General features: G+C 34.2%; 1 protein-coding gene across 1 annotated transcript; it reads left to right on the top strand.

Annotated features, from left to right (window-relative positions):
- The first annotated feature begins 7440 nt into the window (after positions 1–7440).
- LOC133667827 (extensin-1-like) lies at positions 7441–9831 on the top strand. The gene has a single exon (XM_062105601.1). The coding sequence runs from the start codon at positions 7466–7468 to the stop codon at positions 9509–9511; it is 2046 nt and encodes a 681-aa protein (XP_061961585.1). The 5' UTR covers positions 7441–7465; the 3' UTR covers positions 9512–9831.
- The last annotated feature ends 8694 nt before the right edge of the window (positions 9832–18525 follow it).

The raw sequence follows: 18525 nt of genomic DNA, 5'->3' as shown, positions 1-18525 counted from the left end.
GGAATATCTGTGAGGTCTGGTCAGGAAATGAAATGGGAGGTGACTGCTCGGGTAAGGGAGAAGATCTAGGGAACTAGTTTTGGGGAAGATGATGGGAGTGGCTGGCTGGGGAAGAAGCGGTTGTTATAGTCCGAAGGAAAAAAAAATAAGGGCTAAGCTGGGAGGTCAGGAGAGAACGACGATCGTTAAGAAGGAAGGTGAGTGGCGGCTCTTTAGGAGGTTATGGGAATGGCGGGGCTGTGTAGATGGGGAGAATGGAAGGTTTGTGGAAATGAGGGGAGCTTGTGTCCAGCGGCTCAGGAAGAGAAATAGGTTTATGGTTTTTTTATCTTTAGGATTTTTTGTGTTTGGCTCTGAAAAATTACCCCCTTGTGAATATATATATATTTTTTTTTTGCATATGGCTGGAGGTTCACTTATATAGAAAATCTCTACACGTGTTATTTAAGGAAATATTGTAATAATTATTGCAGAGATTGTCTTCTATAACCAGCACTAACAAATCCTATATATATGGTATTTTACACGAATCAAATTATATATATATATATATATATATATATATATATATATATATATATATGATATTTTATATTGCAGTGATTATTTTCCATAACCAGCACGAATCAAATCATATATCTATGGTATTTTATATTGCAGTAATTATATATGATTCAATAATTATCTCCTTGACATATTGCTTCCTTAATATTAGCCATGATGCTTTATCTTATCGCCACATGTAAACCCTTATTTTTATTTATTTATTTATTGAAAATTTATCAAAACATAGGTCAAAAATTAGGTAAGCAATAGTTGTCATCCCCAACCTTCCTCAACCGAGACCTAGTCACGCACCACAAACCAACAATATCCTCAGCCACAACCACAACTCCTCCCCATGACATACAAAGACCATCACAACACTACCACCGTAGCAGCAGGACCAGTAACAACCAATTACTACCATCCATCGTTAGCCTTGGCTCTTCATCACAACTCCAAATACAACCCATCTTCAACCAGCTATCGACATCCCAATAACTCCAACAGCTAAGAATGATAGCAGCAAAGCTAACCACCGTGAGCAACAGATCCCACCAATGCTTCTTGGCCCAGATCTACTTTGACCCACCAGCGTCGTCTCCTTCTCCTAGCAATAGTGTCCTTCACAGCGCGTCCTCACCACAACCAACAATCTCTTCCTCGCCAGCCCGACTGAGGACCAACGACCAATCCCTACCCATAATGCCAACTTCTACCACATCTCTCCCCAATTGTTTATTGTTGAAGCAACTAGAAAGGGGAAGAAAAATTGAGAAAATTGACCCATGAAATAGATTTGTGAAAAAGAAAAAAAAATCAATTGTTTGTGTTTTTCTTTGCTTTGCAGGTGATGATGTATGACGTCGCCGGTACAGACGTGAAGAGGAAAAGGTGATCTACTTGATCCACTTATTTTTCGCTTTATCAATGACGATGCATGGGTTCACGCGCATGAACTTGCTTGAGTAAACTAAGAGGATGAGCCAACAAGAAAGTTCACCTTAGAAATTACAACCCTTAGCAATTAGAAGAAGAGATTGTGAAGGAAAAGGGGTATATTTCATAAAGGCATATATTGCATATGGTTTGACCTTAACTTTGAAATGGTGTTGGTGCAGGATTCGATAATCAAGAGGAAAGGCGGTGAAATCTGCATGGGTGAATGAAAGTCGAGAAATGACAAAGAAATCTCATCCATAAGGTGTGGGTAACTAAGGTTATAAGACAAGGCACTCGTTTTAAAAGATTACATTTGAAGGGTGTTTTTTGTTTTATAAAAGTTTTGGGAGGATCCAATGTAGATCCTAGTATTTGGAATTTTAAAAAGGGCTAGGTTGCCTAGGAATAAAGATAAACTTTTGAATTTTAAAATAGACAAGTTGCCCGTGAAATTAGACCAATTTTAAGGAAGCGTATACGTTTCTAAAATTCTTTAAAATTTTTGAATTTCAAATGGACAGGTCACCCGTGAAAATATACCAATTTCAGGGAAGCATGGACTCTAGCTGAAATTTTTTTTTTGAATTTGAAAAAGGCAAGTCGTTTGTGAAAATAGGCCAATTTTTGGACTTCAAAATGGGTAAGTCGCCCGTGAAAATAAATCAATTTTAGAAAAGCATGGATGTTTGCTGAAATTCTTTTAGGAATTTGAAAATGGTAGGTCGCCCGTGAAAATATTTTCTTTATAAGCTCACTACGCAAAGCCTTAATGATATTTTGCTTCGTAAACATTGTAAAGAGGAGGCATCTGTTGTTATCCATTTTTTGCCACACATAAAAAAATATAAAAAAATAAAAATTACAAGAGGAGATACATGAAGAAAGCCTAGAAGATTGCCTAAGATTGGTTGTGGAGGACCAAAATGACAAGTGAAAAAGTTGAAGGATCAAAATGTATAAAATTAGCAAAATTAGCAACCCAATTTTGATTCACAAAAGGCCTCACAAGTGAAATTTTTTTTATTTGGGGCAAAGAAACATAAATTTGGATGGGTAAGGACTTATTGAGAATTTTGAAAGGCTTAATGAATTTTATTAGGGACTTAATTGTAAGGGAAATCAATATTTGGAGTTGATTTGGATGTTAATTAGAAGAAATTAAAATTTGGGGGGGGGGGGATTGAAAATAGACTTTGAAAGGTTTAATTGGTTAAATCAAGGACTTAATTGTAAAAAAAATTAAAGTTTAGAGGTCGTTTAAAGACTTAATTGTAGATTCCAAATACTAAAGACCAACTTATTAGTAGCGTGCAATTTTGGGGGTAGAAATTGGTGAAATCAGGGGCCAAATTGAAAGGAATTAAAATTTTAGTGGTCAATTAAGAATGAAATTGAACAAATTGAAAACCAATGACTCGTTTGTAAAAGGCGTTGAACTTTGAGGCTGATATTTGAATTTGACAAGGGTGCAATTGCATGCAATTAAAAGTTGGAAGACAATTGTGAGTGCAATTAATAGGAATTGAAAGAGTAGGGACCAAATTGAGATTGACCAAATGTTAAATTAAAAACCCTAATTTCTAAGATTTAACCTAGACAACGTGTCGTTCACCCATTGTTCATCTCCTTCCTTATCAATTTTGGCTGGTTGAATAGGCATCTTCAGGTGAATGAATATGACATTTTTTACTACCTTAGTGGCTATAACCACTACCATTCAATTGAGAAACACGCCCTCTACAACCCTATACCCATGAAATTGGATGTTTACACCCCAATTCTTCCATATAAATCTCCAACATCTTGTCCCTGATCAGCTGTCCTTACATTTTCAAATTCTAAGCTGATCGAGTTGACACCTTTATACGAATGAATGTGAAGATACAAACCTTCAAATTGAGCAAGGTTGGATCCAAACAAAAGGTGTGCACTTTCTCTACCAATTTCTGGTGGTCTTAGGCAATGGTGACATTGGAGTTGCTCCGATCAGGCCTCGAAAGTGGTTCACACTGATTTGGCAAAAGCACTGAATTTTTTGTGTGTTCACATTCAAAACTTTTTCAATCCATTTTTATCAAGGGTTGGTTGTATTTCTCTTAAAATTAGAAGGAAAAAAAATAGCTATTTGGTCTCTATGTTTGGTAAAACCACTAAAATCCCCAAAACCAAAACCACCACTCAAAACCAACATAGTACATAGCTTCCAGCTGTTGTTGTTGTTATTTTTTTTCCTCTAAAACCCTTCCATTCCGATCAGATGGACAAAATTCATTAATCATGATTAATTTTTGATTGAATCCATAAAAAAACCTAATAAAACCCTATAAATAACCCCTAAAAATCAAAGTTGAGTAGGAGGAAGAAAAGATAGAAAATAAGGAGAGAAATATTGAGAAAATGCCCTAGTTGTGAAGGTTTACGAGCCTAACACAAAAGTGTTTATTTAGTTTTAAAAGGGTACTAAGTTTGTGGAAGCAAAACTTTATAAAGAAGAGCAAAGATGGCAATAGCTGTTCTAGGGTTTTGAAAGTATATTTTCTAACCTAAAAGTGAAGTCCATATGGCATGCTTGAGGAGATTTAAGTTATCATTTGGTCTGCATTTATGTTTGCAAATAAAGTTATGCTTAAATAGTAAGGGTTGTGTTTGTTTTTTGTTGTTGTTGTTGTGATTTTGATTCTACGGTTTGATGTTTGTTTTTTTAGGGGGGTGTTTTCTGTTTTTAATGTGATAAAAGTTTTCTAGTTAGGTGAGTTTTGATAAAACAATGTTTATTTGTTTTGTTTAGTTTGATTAATGCATTGTGAAGCAAAATTGTTGATCCTAGGTTTGCAAGTCATGTTCATAACCAAAATATGTTTAGGAAACTAATTTTGAATCCAAATTGCATAGATATATAGGCTGCATAAGATTTGGCAGTTTTAGAAATTGAAACTTCATGTATGCTATTAATGATTTAATGTTATTTGTTAGTTTTTTGTTTCAACTGTTTTTGGTATTGGTAATGTGGTTTGTGAAGACTAAAAACAGTATGTTTTGAGGCTTAGAAGGCCAAATCTAGATTTTGATAGAAGTTCTTTAATTTTAGGAAATTTTCTAGATTCTAGGTTCATGTTCTTCAGATGAACTCTGCCTTAGCCTCCTGTTTTGGAGTTGTTTTGGGTTAATTCTTGGCGTAGACATGTTAGCCCATCATCTTTAGCAAATAATCTAGGGTCAAAACGCATCGATAACATATATTCATGCATTTAAATTATAGGGTTCTTTCGACTACCCAAACACATTTTGATCAAATCATGGTTTTTGAGTGTAATCGAAGAAGATGGATGCTTGATTCTTGATCTATGCATGATTACGAATAAAACCTTACCATTGATTGCATGAAAACTTGTATAGTTTGTTATTTGTGTTTGTTGGGTTTCAATTTGAATGTTCACCGTGTTTTTCATATTCTTGTTATTTGATCTGTGTTTGTAAAAAAAATTATGTTTTTGTGTTTTTATTTTAGTTTTGATCTGTTTTTGGTTTAATTGTTTGTTTTGCTTTAATTTTAGGTCAACCCATGGTTTTTGGTTCAATTCAGGGTTGAACTAGTGTTTTCGAGTCAGCTAAATTGGTTTTGCTTTGGGCTAGGCACTACGGCTTTGTTTTGTTAGTTACTTTTTTGTTGAGGAATTTTTGGCCTAAGGGTTTGTTTGGCAAACACACCTTTAGGCCTATTTTGACAGTTTTGTTTTGAATAAAAATGATTTGTTGCCAAACAGACCCCAGATAAATTCCTAAAAATTTGAAAAAAAAGTTCAAGGACTAATTTAAAATTATTTATGGGTTCGTTGCATATTTTTCCAGCAATTTTATTTAATATTGAGGATGTAAACTTATATTGTAAGATGCTGATCAATTGATATTAAAATACCTGCTTCTTGTCAAAATCTCAAAAAATTCCAAAATATTTGAAACAAATTTCTCATTTCAAAAATAAAAAATATTTTATTTGGTGTGCATTTGGCCAAGTCTCTCAAAAGATAAAACTCATAATTTGCTTAATATATAATTTGCTTAATATATATATATATATATATATATAGCAAATTATGATTTATTCATGAGAATAAATCTTTATTTTAAGTCATAGACGGACTATCAATTAAAAACCATCAATACTTTTATTATACATCTAGACCACACAATGCTGCTTACCTCAAGTAATGGGTGTTAAAGGGTGTTAATACATTTTTTTAGCCATAACCAATAACTTATCCTAGAATTTCATATAATACCAGTACAACTGAGTTTTTTAGTAACCCTGAACCAGACAACTAATTAAGTAGTGACTTCTTGATTCCAACACCGCAACGTTGTGTACACATTTGTGATAATCATAATGATTTTTGTCTTTGCGTAGTCAAAATATATAAAAGAGAAAATCACTCTAATTTTCTAGAAATAATTTACTCGCAATTATATTTTGTTTTCTAAAATTCTAAAAATTTCATTTTATATATGAAACATTAAAATCATGATGATTTTCCTCTTTCATACTTTGTTTCAATGCAATTCTTCTCAATCGTTGTACAGTCGCCAAACAAATTGCATTAAATTATATTAGGGGACTACTACTATTATTATTATTGAAATTTCCATCTTTTTAAATTTCCTTCTCTAAAATAATTTTCCATCTTGTTAAATAATAATATAAAATTATTTTTAAAGTTTCATTCAATAATTTAAACAATTAATTGAAGATTTAACGTAAAATTATTACTGTTGTTGTGTAATGCTAAACAGATGATTTAACATTTCATCCAGAAATCAAAATAGACATTTTTTTTGTGTCTTGTGATGAGCCTTCAAATTTTCCATAACTTGCACCGAATACACAGCCTTCCAAAAATAATAATATATTGTTGCAGTGATAAATAATATCATATCTTGTCGAAATGAATCTTCTCACTTTTCCATGCTATATACAGATTGCACTGAGATAGAATACTCTCAATCTTTTGTCCTTAATAGGGTAATGAATATCTGGGAATATATATATATATATATATATATATATATATATATATATATATATATATATATATATATATATATATATAGACCAATCAAACAAGAAAATAATAACTTATTTCCACTCCTACACCATTACTCTTGCAATGGTTTCTCTTAACACCTTGTGCATGGAGTTGCACCTGGATTAAACCTCAATTTTCACCTCACTAGGTGGGAATAATTACGGAATTAATGTCAAACTTTACAATGACAAATTAACAAGAAATCAATTGATTGATTTTTCATATTGTCCTATTGCTTGATAAAGTCAATTAAGATCATGGACTGACACAAACCTCATGAACTCCATAAGAGTTAGATGGCATTTTTTAATAAGCTGTTTGACATTAGCTCTTAAAGGATATGTTAATGTATTGTGCCAATCTGTTTTTCAATTTCACCGACGACGGTGAGATATTTTACTTGGATCAAACATGGATTTGTTATAGAGCTAGTATTGAAGTATCAAGTAAGTTGATACCTTCCAACATGATCCTTTCAGTACAATGTTCAGCCATTTTGCAAGGATTTACCAGGTCCAAATGAGAATGGCACCAAATTTTATTGTAAGATAGAAGTCTTTGACTTAATTTTTCCAATTTGGGCTAAAACATTACCAATTTGGCTACGAACGCGTTTCACAGTTCTAACAAAGAATTTTATGGCACCTCACCAACTCTCAAGCTGACAATTTCAAGGTTTACTACCTGCGTGGGAAACCACCAAGAAGTAGTCAAAAGACAAAAGACAAGAATATAGAAGTTGTACCTCAGTCAGATTTGAAACTTAATTTTATGCTTTAATCCAGGCTGTATACATCATTAAAAAAACACATCTTTTTCAGCAATGATTAAATAGATCACTATATAAAGGGCTGGCATCCATGCTAAACATGCAAACACAAAAAGCAAGAGTTCTAAAGATGGAAAGCAGGGGGAAGATGGGGCATTTGTCCCCAATGATACATGCCATAGCAATATGCCTTGTAGCCACCAGTGTGGTGGCATATGAGCCTTACTATTATAAATCTCCACCACCTCCATCTCAATCACCACCTCCACCATACCACTACTCATCACCTCCTCCACCAAAGAAATCTCCCCCTCCACCTTATCACTACACATCCCCACCTCCTCCAAAGAAGTCTCCACCACCTCCATACCACTACACATCCCCTCCTCCTCCTAAGAAGTCTCCCCCTCCACCTTACCACTACACATCCCCTCCTCCTCCTAAGAAGTCTCCCCCACCTCCATACCACTACACATCCCCACCACCTCCAAAGAAGTCTCCCCCTCCACCATACCACTACACATCCCCACCTCCTCCAAAGAAGTCTCCACCACCTCCTTACCACTACTCATCCCCTCCTCCACCTAAGAAGTCTCCCCCTCCACCATACCACTACACATCCCCACCTCCTCCAAAGAAGTCTCCACCACCTCCATACCACTATTCATCCCCTCCTCCACCAAAGAAGTCTCCCCCTCCACCTTACCACTACACATCCCCTCCTCCTCCAAAGAAGTCCCCCCCACCTCCATACCACTACTCGTCACCTCCTCCACCTAAGAAGTCTCCACCACCTCCATACCACTACACATCCCCACCTCCTCCAAAGAAGTCTCCCCCTCCACCATACCACTACTCATCCCCTCCTCCTCCAAAGAAATCCCCACCACCTCCATACCACTATACATCCCCTCCTCCTCCAAAGAAATCCCCACCACCTCCATACCACTACTCATCCCCTCCTCCACCTAAGAAGTCTCCCCCTCCACCATACCACTACACATCCCCACCTCCTCCAAAGAAGTCTCCACCACCACCTTACCACTACTCATCCCCTCCTCCACCAAAGAAGTCTCCCCCACCTCCATACCATTACTCATCACCTCCTCCTCCAAAAAAGTCTCCCCCTCCACCATACCATTACTCATCCCCACCTCCACCAAAGAAGTCTCCACCACCTCCATACCACTACTCATCCCCTCCTCCACCTAAGAAGTCTCCCCCTCCACCATACCACTACACATCCCCACCTCCTCCAAAGAAGTCTCCACCACCTCCATACCACTACTCATCCCCTCCTCCACCTAAGAAGTCTCCCCCTCCACCTTATCACTATACATCCCCACCTCCTCCAAAGAAGTCTCCACCACCTCCATACCACTACTCATCCCCTCCTCCACCAAAGAAGTCTCCCCCACCTCCATACCATTACTCATCCCCACCTCCACCAAAGAAGTCTCCACCACCTCCATACCACTACTCATCCCCTCCTCCACCTAAGAAGTCTCCCCCTTCACCATACCACTACACATCCCCACCTCCTCCAAAGAAGTCTCCCCCTCCACCATACCACTATTCATCCCCTCCTCCACCAAAGAAGTCTCCTCCTCAACCTTATCACTATACATCCCCACCTCCTCCAAAGAAGTCTCCACCACCTCCATACCATTATTCATCTCCTCCTCCACCAAAGAAGTCTCCTCATCCACCTTATCACTACACATCCCCACCTCCTCCAAAGAAGTCTCCGCCACCTCCATACCACTACTCATCCCCTCCTCCACCAAAGAAGTCTCCCCCTCCACCATACCATTACTCATCACCTCCTCCTCCAATGAAGTCTCCCCCTCCACCATACCACTATACATCCCCACCTCCTCCTAAGAAGTCTCCACCACCTCCATATCACTACTCATCTCCTCCTCCACCAAAGAAGTCTCCCCCTCCACCATACCATTACACCTCCCCACCTCCCCCAAAGAAGTCTCCACCACCTCCATACCACTACTCATCCCCACCTCCACCAAAGAAGTCTCCTCCTCCACCATACCATTATACATCTCCTCCCCCTCCAAAAAAATCTCCCCCTCTTCCATCTCCATCACCACCACCTCCATACTACTATAAGTCACCACCACCACCATCGCCATCACCTCCACCACCTTACTATTATTAGTCTCCACCACCCCTAACTCACTCTCCACCTCCTCCATACATTTATGCATCACCCCCACCACCAAAACACTACTAAGCTGTTGTAGTGTCAATTTGAAGTTTAACAACATGCAATAAGTTACTATTTCTTTCTTTTTCTTTGTTGTGAACAAACAAATTCCAAATTTGTTTAAATCAACTTTCTCAGTGTAACAAGGATCGAGATTGTATACTAATGGTGAATTCTTTTGTACGGAGAAGTGCTCATTGGAACATTTCTTTTTATCCTTTGCAATGCAATAGTTATAATTGCATTAATTTGAAACGATAATTATCACATTACATTTCTCTATCTGTCAAAATTATATATTTTTGCTTCTTGCAAGTTTGAAAATTAATGTCTTGTTATTAAATGTCTATTGGCCCTAAGCGATTTCATTGTTTGCTGTGTCTTTTTCCATTACAAACTGCGAAGAAACCTTTTGTCTTAGCTAGGCTAGTCAAAACCCTAGGCTAAGACATGGTTAACTGGATATTCGAAAGAAATATAGGATAGGTCAGGTACTTTGACTTATAAGTAAAGATATAATATAGGCCGAATGGTGGATTGAAACGTTCGAGAGAGTTCAATTTATGCTCTCATCACTTTCAATACAAACCGAATGTTAACAAGTAAACTTTATTTTATGTATAATTAAACAAGTCAATTATGTCCAACAAAATTGGGCATAAGGATTTCTACCCCTTGTTTTTTTTTTTTATATAATAATCAAGGAATTTATTGATAGATGCTAGTGTTAAAAAGCCAATGGCAAATTACCATGAAAAAAGAAAATTACAATTCTCCATTTACAAAGGAAAACAAAGAAAGAAGAAACAAGTATGAAATATTTACAAAAACCATGTTTGTAATCATAACTAATAAAACTTTACTTAATTATTCGACTAATTTATAATTCATTCTGAATCTCTGAATAAGTTCAATCTCGTGTATATAAAGTTTCCATTAATTGGCTGCAACTATAAAACTAGACGGGGAAGAATTAGCTCAAACATTGCATCCCAATTCTTGGAAAACCACTTTGTTACCAGCCACCTAGATTCCCCATAAAATACCAAAAGTCGCGCTGAAATTTTCCTTTCGGCTTAGACCATTGCAAGTCCAACATATCACAAAACGGTTCCACAATTTCCAAACTACAGAATAGTGTAAAAAAAGATGATTCGCGACTTCTATTTTTTCAGCACAAAATGTACAAATTGCTTCCTTCAAATGTATTAGATATCTTCTAGAAAGAAACTCATTAGTCCAGACTCTTTCATGACGTGAAAGCCAAATAAATACATCAATTTTTGGAGGAACTATTTCTTTCCATAATAAATTAGATGGAAATGAAGAGATATACTCGGGTAATCAATTCTATCAATGAAGTTATTGCACGATTTGATTGAGTAAGCAACATTTTTTTTCTGGTTTTCAATGTTCGGAATCAGCTATATTCTGCTTCAACTTAATTTCTTGAATCAGATCAAGAATTTGACACTTCTTCACTTTGCAGGCCTTAAGTTTCTCTTCCAAGTTAAATTCCAACACTGTTAGAGAATAATATAAATTATATATTGAGATTTTAATTAAAAGTTTAAATTATTGGGTTGAAAAGGTTCTTTGACATGGAATCAGAGCCTTGATGACTTAGTTGTCACAATTTCGAATCTCACCACCCTTATTTATTTGATCAAAAATCAAGCACAAGGTAATATGGATCTTTTCACTTGAGGGAGTGTGTTAGAGAGTAATATAAATCATATATTGGGACCTTGTCTAAAAACTTAAGCTATTGGGTTGAGATAGTTCTTTGACAAACACCATGAGTCATTACTCAAGTGAATTTCTACCCCTTGTGCTGCCAGGTATAGGACTTCTAAAATAATAATAAAGATGATAAAAAAAAAAAAAGTGGGCCTTTATTTTTTAAATACACACACACTAGGTGCACCCTGCATCGGCTATCCATTCTTGTCCTACACAGGCGATCCTAACTGGGAATATATTGACTAATCCCAGAATTAGTTTAATGCAACCTAGATCATGTTATCAACTAATTCTGATCTCACATAAAAGGACGAACTGGGAAAAACGTTGACTAATAAGCAATGAATAATTCGTTTTTTTACCAGTAATCATCATTTGTCTTGTGAGTTCTCTTCTGTTGAAATATGAATGAAATAAAAGCTCCATGTGAAAGTGAAATTAGAGAAAATGGAAGAGTTCCAAATCATTTAAGTTTGAAAGGCCATTATTGAGGTCAACAATAATTGATTTATGCTAAAAGTTACAATTAAACGAACAAGAACACGAACCAATTCTTCTTGTTGCTGTAGTTTAATTTCCAAGAGCGAGATTTCTTGTTTATATTTGCTAGATGAATTATTGCATTTATGAAAATAATAAATATATGAACTGATCTATTGATTAACTATCAGATCTTAATGAGTTCGACATTGGTTTCTAAATTCATACGGACACACACCCACATATATATACAGCCAACTTATTTATTTAAAAGCAACGAAGGAGAAGGAGTTTATAAATGGTGAGTAATAATGTTGTTCTAAATTTGTTACATGACTGACCTCTTAAAAACTACTGTCTCATGTTTGGATTCACAGTCTCACGGTGGATTTTGCCTTATGACAACGCCTTTTGAAGAGAAATATGTGATACCTGGAATTTATAAACTACTTAGATCGATCCTCAACTCCTAATCAATATGTAATATTGATATAATAAGTGAGAGATATAAAAAAGTTTCCGCTGAAAAAATGGAGCAGCCAGAAAATGGTAGCAAGGCAGGAAGACAAAGATCCCATGTGGATACATCTTTAGTTTCTGCCAGCTTACAGTTTTTAAATTATACGGGACACTCATAATTTCCTGTTCCACCCTGTTATCTGACAATTATAGTTTCAATTTTAATTTAATAAATCAAGTGGATTCGAAAAAAAGCAGAGACCAAGATAGCTTACAGAGAATAGCAACAAGGCGTAAAAACAGGTTAGTTAACAGCATTACAAAAGCTTATATAAAATACACCGACAATTAATATAGGAATTGAAACTTCTTTTGGATTGTAAGATTGCTACTATGTAATATATATAATAGATTGCTTTTAACTAATAAAGTTCAATGTTAACCAAGACTTGATTGTGGATTATACTTTGTAGAAATCTAAACTTACGTAAGAAATAGTTTATATAGAACAAAGAATTAATGGATGAACATGAAGGTAAAAAGGAGCCTGTGTATGTAGAAAGATCCTTAGAACAATGATCGATATAAATTGAAATAACAGTTACCAAATTTAAAGAAGGATATTAGGGAGGAACAAATCAACAATAACAACAACAATATCTATGAAATTCAACTAAATTGATTGGATCTTCAAAACTTGTTTATCAAGTAGGCTTGTTACCAATAGGGTGTAACCGGTAGGTTTATAACCATTAGGCTGATAACCAGTAAACTTGTAATCAGTAGGCAGTAATTTTTATAACCAATAAACCCAAAAAGAACCAAAAACATATATATTTTCCTATCAGGAACCTTCATTGAGTGGATGTACTCGATTAGAGAGACAACTCCTTGATTGTAATTTATTTTTATATGCAATAAACTTTCTTGTTCTTGAATTTTAGTTATTTTTTAATTGTTAATATTTAAGTATTAGGATTTTAGTTTGTTTATAAATCTAGAATTTTTAGTTAAAGTTTAAAACTTCATTGAGTGATAAATTATTAGTGTTCAACTTTGAATTCAAAGTCCTCAGCAGGTGGGCACAAAAAAACCCTAAAATATTTGGTCATTATAGTGAGAATATTATATTTATTTCTTTGAAATTATGAAACCGAAAAGACAAAAATTACCAAAAAAAACTTGGAAGAAAAAGAAGAATTGGTAGAGTTCTCTATTTGAAGAAGGAAGTGAAGAGGTAGCAGCCAAGACTATTTTAGCTATATATTTAGTCTTGGAGAAGAGTACATATAATTTTCTCTATGAGTACATCATGTACAAGAAACTAGAGCACTAGTCTAGAAGACAGCATGTTAATTTAGCTATTTATTTCAGTAAAAAATAGAACACTTCATATCAATGCATGACATTATTGCTTGAAAGTTTCCAGCTAGAAACATTCAGCCTGGCACAAACAATCAAAATTTTGACTGAAATGAGCCGTGGCATGACTTTAGTTAGCTGACAGAGGCACTTTACATTATTGATCCGGTCGTCAAGAGGTTGCAATAATATTTAAAATTAATCTACTCATTAATTTTTCCAAAGACGAATTGATCTATTTCAAGTTTGTTTTGTGTACGGAATTGAAAAATTAACTGGGTAATCTTCAAGAAAACTAGTCATTAATTAGTATGTCATTAACAATTTTCTACCATTAATTTTCTTCGAGGAAGTAAAGTTTGGTTATTTCCAACAAATCAAAAAAAAATATCACGTCAAATGTGAAATAAGACGTATAAAAAACTATTATTAGAATTCATTCAATAACTTAAGTTTTGGATTGCAATAATTATTTAACAAATTCAAATACTAATACGATCAAGAATTAGAAATATCCATGTTGTGTTTGTTAAATAAAAAGAAAGATAATATTGTAAGTGAAGAAAGTTGTATACAGCTATGTACGTGGGTAGTCAGAGCCAACTCTTTTGACTCTCTGGTTAACAAACACAAACATAAGTACTTGCATTGTCACGGCTTTCATTGCGTGTGAACTGACCAACTCCCTTAATATGTCAGACATTTGTTTTGTGTGTGTCTTCAGATGAACCTTCAAATTTTCCATAACATGCACCGAATACACAGCCTTCCAATAATAATAATGTTTTGTTGCTGTGATAAATAATATCATATCTTGTCGAAATGAATCTTCTCACTTTTCCATGATATATACAGATTGCAATGAGATAGAATACTCTCAATCCTTTGTCCTTAATAGGGTAATAAATATATGGGAATATATATATATATATATATATATATATATATATATTGACCAATCAAACAAGAAAATAATAAATTATTTCCACTCCTGGAACCATTACTCGCAATGGTTTCTCCTTTTCAAACGTTAAGGAAGCTGGTGCAAACTCCTTGTCCATGGAGTTAGAGATTGGATGAGTTGCAACTGAATTAAACTTTAATTTTAACCTCATTAGCAATACCAGAAAATTGATAAATATAAATGAACACGGATATGCCGATAGAAATATTCCATCGGTAAATTACGGTGAATTTTTCCGATTAAATATGCCCTCACAATAGCCATCAGTAAACACTGATAGAAATATTCCTTTGTTATATATACCGAGAGAATTACAATGGAAAAAAAAGGAAAGAAAAAAAGCCACAAAGTATTATGACGTATTATTTTTACAGACATAATTACTAACAAATTTAAATTTATCCATCGGTAAATCCATATGTAATATTTAATTTATTATCTGACAACCAACTGTCCTCTCACTCTCCCTCATTTCTCCTTCTTTCTCTATTTTTCTTTGTAAAAAACACCACAACCACCCTTAATTTTATTATAAATCAACCTCCTACTACAAATCCAGCCACCCCAACACTCAGTTTGTCAGCATCTCTGTTCTGATTCAAATTTTATTGAGGATTCCTCACTTCAAGTAAGCAAAACTATCCATTTTTTATTTGAACTCAATTTTAAAATGTTAATTTGTATTGCATATTTTTGTACTATATGTATTTTGTTTGGGTGTTTACATATTTTATAGCTTTTTCTCATAGAAATGTGTTGTATAAATGTATTATTTGTACATGGGGTTTGTTTGAGATTTTGTAAAATTGTATTTGTTTGTAAATTGATGAAATTTAATTTGAATTTGTAACTTAGATGTTTTGTGATGATATAAATAATGACTTATTTAATGAGTTCCTCTTATATTTTGTCAATTTTATTATTGAGTTGAAATTTTCAATAAATGTATAGAAATTTGAATTTATGTAGATAATTGGTAATGAATTAATTGTATTGTTAAAATAGTTTGAATAAGTTTGAGTTAAACCAATGTTATGTTATTTATTTAGTTTATGTAATTAATTAATAAATTGACATAAGTAATAGATAATCGTTTATAGATGTATCGAGATTCACTCGAAGAGTTACGTAGAATGGATTATTGCAATTGTTTCAGGATTTTATTAATTATGCATTATCTAATCTGGGAAATATTAGTGGAGGCGATATTAGATGTCCATGTAAGAGGTGTAAAAATAAAAAATTTCTCGATCTAGATATTATAATGATGCATCTTCTACAAAAAAGGTTCATGGATAAATACTTGTGTTGGTTTGCACACTGAAAACCATATGGTAGAAAGGATAGTTGGGTCAACTTCTAGTTCTAGCAACGTGTATAGAGTTATAGATGATAATAATAATCTTTTTATATGTATGGTTATGGATGCAATAAGAATAAATTGAAGTTATATTTTGAAAAATTAATTTCAATTAACAAATGCAATTTCAAGTTTACAAACATTAAGGCAGCTAGAACTATAACATTGGTGATGAAATCATCGATGGAAATTCCATTGTTTCAATGGAGTCAAGTTTCCAAACATCTTGAATAGAAACTTATGGTTGATGCATGGTTCAGAAGATTTAAGGTTAGTCTTAACTTAATTTTTTTATTATTATTATGTTTATTTGGTTAGTTTATTAACTTATTAATGAAAATTTTCTTGTACAAATTTTAACTCCAAGGAAAATATTTAATAGGATAAAGCTGACAATGTTATTGTAAAGAGGGTTTGGAGAATCACGCTACAACTAAGTAAGATTGAAATCATGATAAAGATTTTTAATCTTTTTATTCAATTTTATTATTCATTTACTAACAGATAATTCATTTATACCATATAGGTTTCATGATTTTTGATATAAGATGCAGAAGAAAGCTAAAAAAATATACGAAAGAAATGGAGCTTCTAGGCTAGAAGGAGTTGGTGTTTTGGTAGGATTTCAGACCTTCGTACATCTTAAAGGTAGTGTGGGTGGAATATATTCAGCATGTGATGTTTGATCATTTCGTGTGATGATCACACTCCGATGCGAAGAACTGAAACCGACATGTTTACAATTATGTTACAATGTACACCGGCAACTCCATTTTGTTCGTTTCTTGGACACGAACCATTTTTTATTATAAATATATTTAACTAACAATAATTTTCTCTTGCAAGCTACAGTTCTTGGATGCGAACCAAACTTGATGGAGCTTTTTGTGGAAACACATGTGCAGATTGATAACCGCCAAAAAAGGATGCAACAACTTGTAGATAGTCGAGCTCAGCACTTTATGGTATGTTGTTTTCAACCATTTTTTTCTTAAATTGAATGGAGGCATGATCATCTGGTGGACCTGATAAAAATTAGTTGTATTGTCTCTCTAACACTACAACTGATTTCTTGCGGATAACCCGTAGTGTTTCAACCATTGGATGCTCACAATTAGTTCTAAGCACTCAAACTTCGGAGTTTGAGGTGATTTTAAACTAGCAAGTTAAGGATCAGATGGCCCATCTTACCGCTGACTATGAACAACTTAGCGTTGAGATGACCGAACTCCACCGATTGGTATTGAAGATGAGATTACAAATGGGTGGTACATGTGCTCTGTAATGAACTTGGTAATTAAGGGAAAGATACTGGAATTTTTATTATAGCTTTTCTTGATCCTGAGCTTACAGGTAAATTGGGGAAATTGAAATAACAACTAAAACTTAGATATTCTAATGAACTTAAATTGAAAGAACAATGCAATGTTGATAAACCTTAACTAATTTTCTAGGCAATTTCGAGGTAGCCCGGGCCTCCTAGGTGAATGAGATTTGCTTCAAAGCAATTTCCTGCCTCTCTGCAGCCCCTCCTCCCCCTTTTATTGTAATTCTCGGTTAGTTGAGAATTAAGAGTAACAGATAGACTTGCCAGCTATGTTATTCATCTGTTTTGTATTTGGACTTTATTTCTTCTCTCAAACGGTGCCGTTTGCCTATGAACTTACTCGTTTGCCAACTGTCAGCCGTAAGAGCTTCATTATCTCAGCCTTCCACATAAGTGATTCTTGCTCAATTTTGACCATACACATGCTCATCTTATCTCTTTGTTGCAGGTGAGTCTTCTCCAACACGCCTCCTTCATTTCTCCCCGGCTTCAAATGAGAACTTGCTCTTTTATGCGTTGCCGGTCTGTTACATGCTCCCTCTTATTTGCCTCACAGTCCAGGCAAAAACTCGCCTCCTACTCCTCCTCCTTCAACGCCACTATTATAGATTAATTGTATTTGAACTTATAAATGTTTAAATTAATAATAAATATTTGAATTTTATATAAATTTATTTTTTTTAATTATTTTTGTTTATGTTTAATAGATTTTAATATATATATATATATATATATATATATATATATATATATATATATATATATATTGAAATTATTACTGACAGAGTTATCGATGGACATAGTCTGTCGATATATTCCAGAATATTGGAAAAAAACTACTGCAAATGTCACTGACATTGTTTACTCACTAGCGTAATAAAAGATGATTTGTTTGACGATTACATGTCAAATTCATCGACGGACAAAAAAAATCATCGATGGAATGACATATAATTATTCTGTCAGTGATATTATTCAATGATGGAAGTACTAATAAAATGAAGCGGGTAAAGTGTTTTTTTTGTGCACTTTTTCTGTTAGTAAATCCATCTTTAAATTATTACTGACTGACTCACCAACATACTACAAATCACTAATGAGAGTTTTTCCAATAGATTATTTCCATTTGTGATCATGTCGACAAGTTTCTTACCGACGAACTGTGAGTATAAATATCAACACAAAATTCTGTCAATAAATCTAAAAATTCTGGTAGAATAGGTGGGCATAATCATGGAATTAATGTCAAAACTTACAATGGCATTTTAACA

Source organism: Populus nigra, chromosome 1, assembly GCF_951802175.1.
Source record: "Populus nigra chromosome 1, ddPopNigr1.1, whole genome shotgun sequence".
Classification (NCBI taxonomy): domain Eukaryota; kingdom Viridiplantae; phylum Streptophyta; class Magnoliopsida; order Malpighiales; family Salicaceae; genus Populus; species Populus nigra.
The sequence above is the reverse complement of the archived record's forward strand: the minus strand, read 5'-3'. Positions and strand labels throughout refer to the sequence as shown.

Excerpts from the sequence above, each read along its gene's own strand:
- LOC133667827 (XM_062105601.1), top strand. The coding sequence starts at position 7,466 with ATGGAAAGCAGGGGGAAGATGGGGCATTTGTCCCCAATGATACATGCC.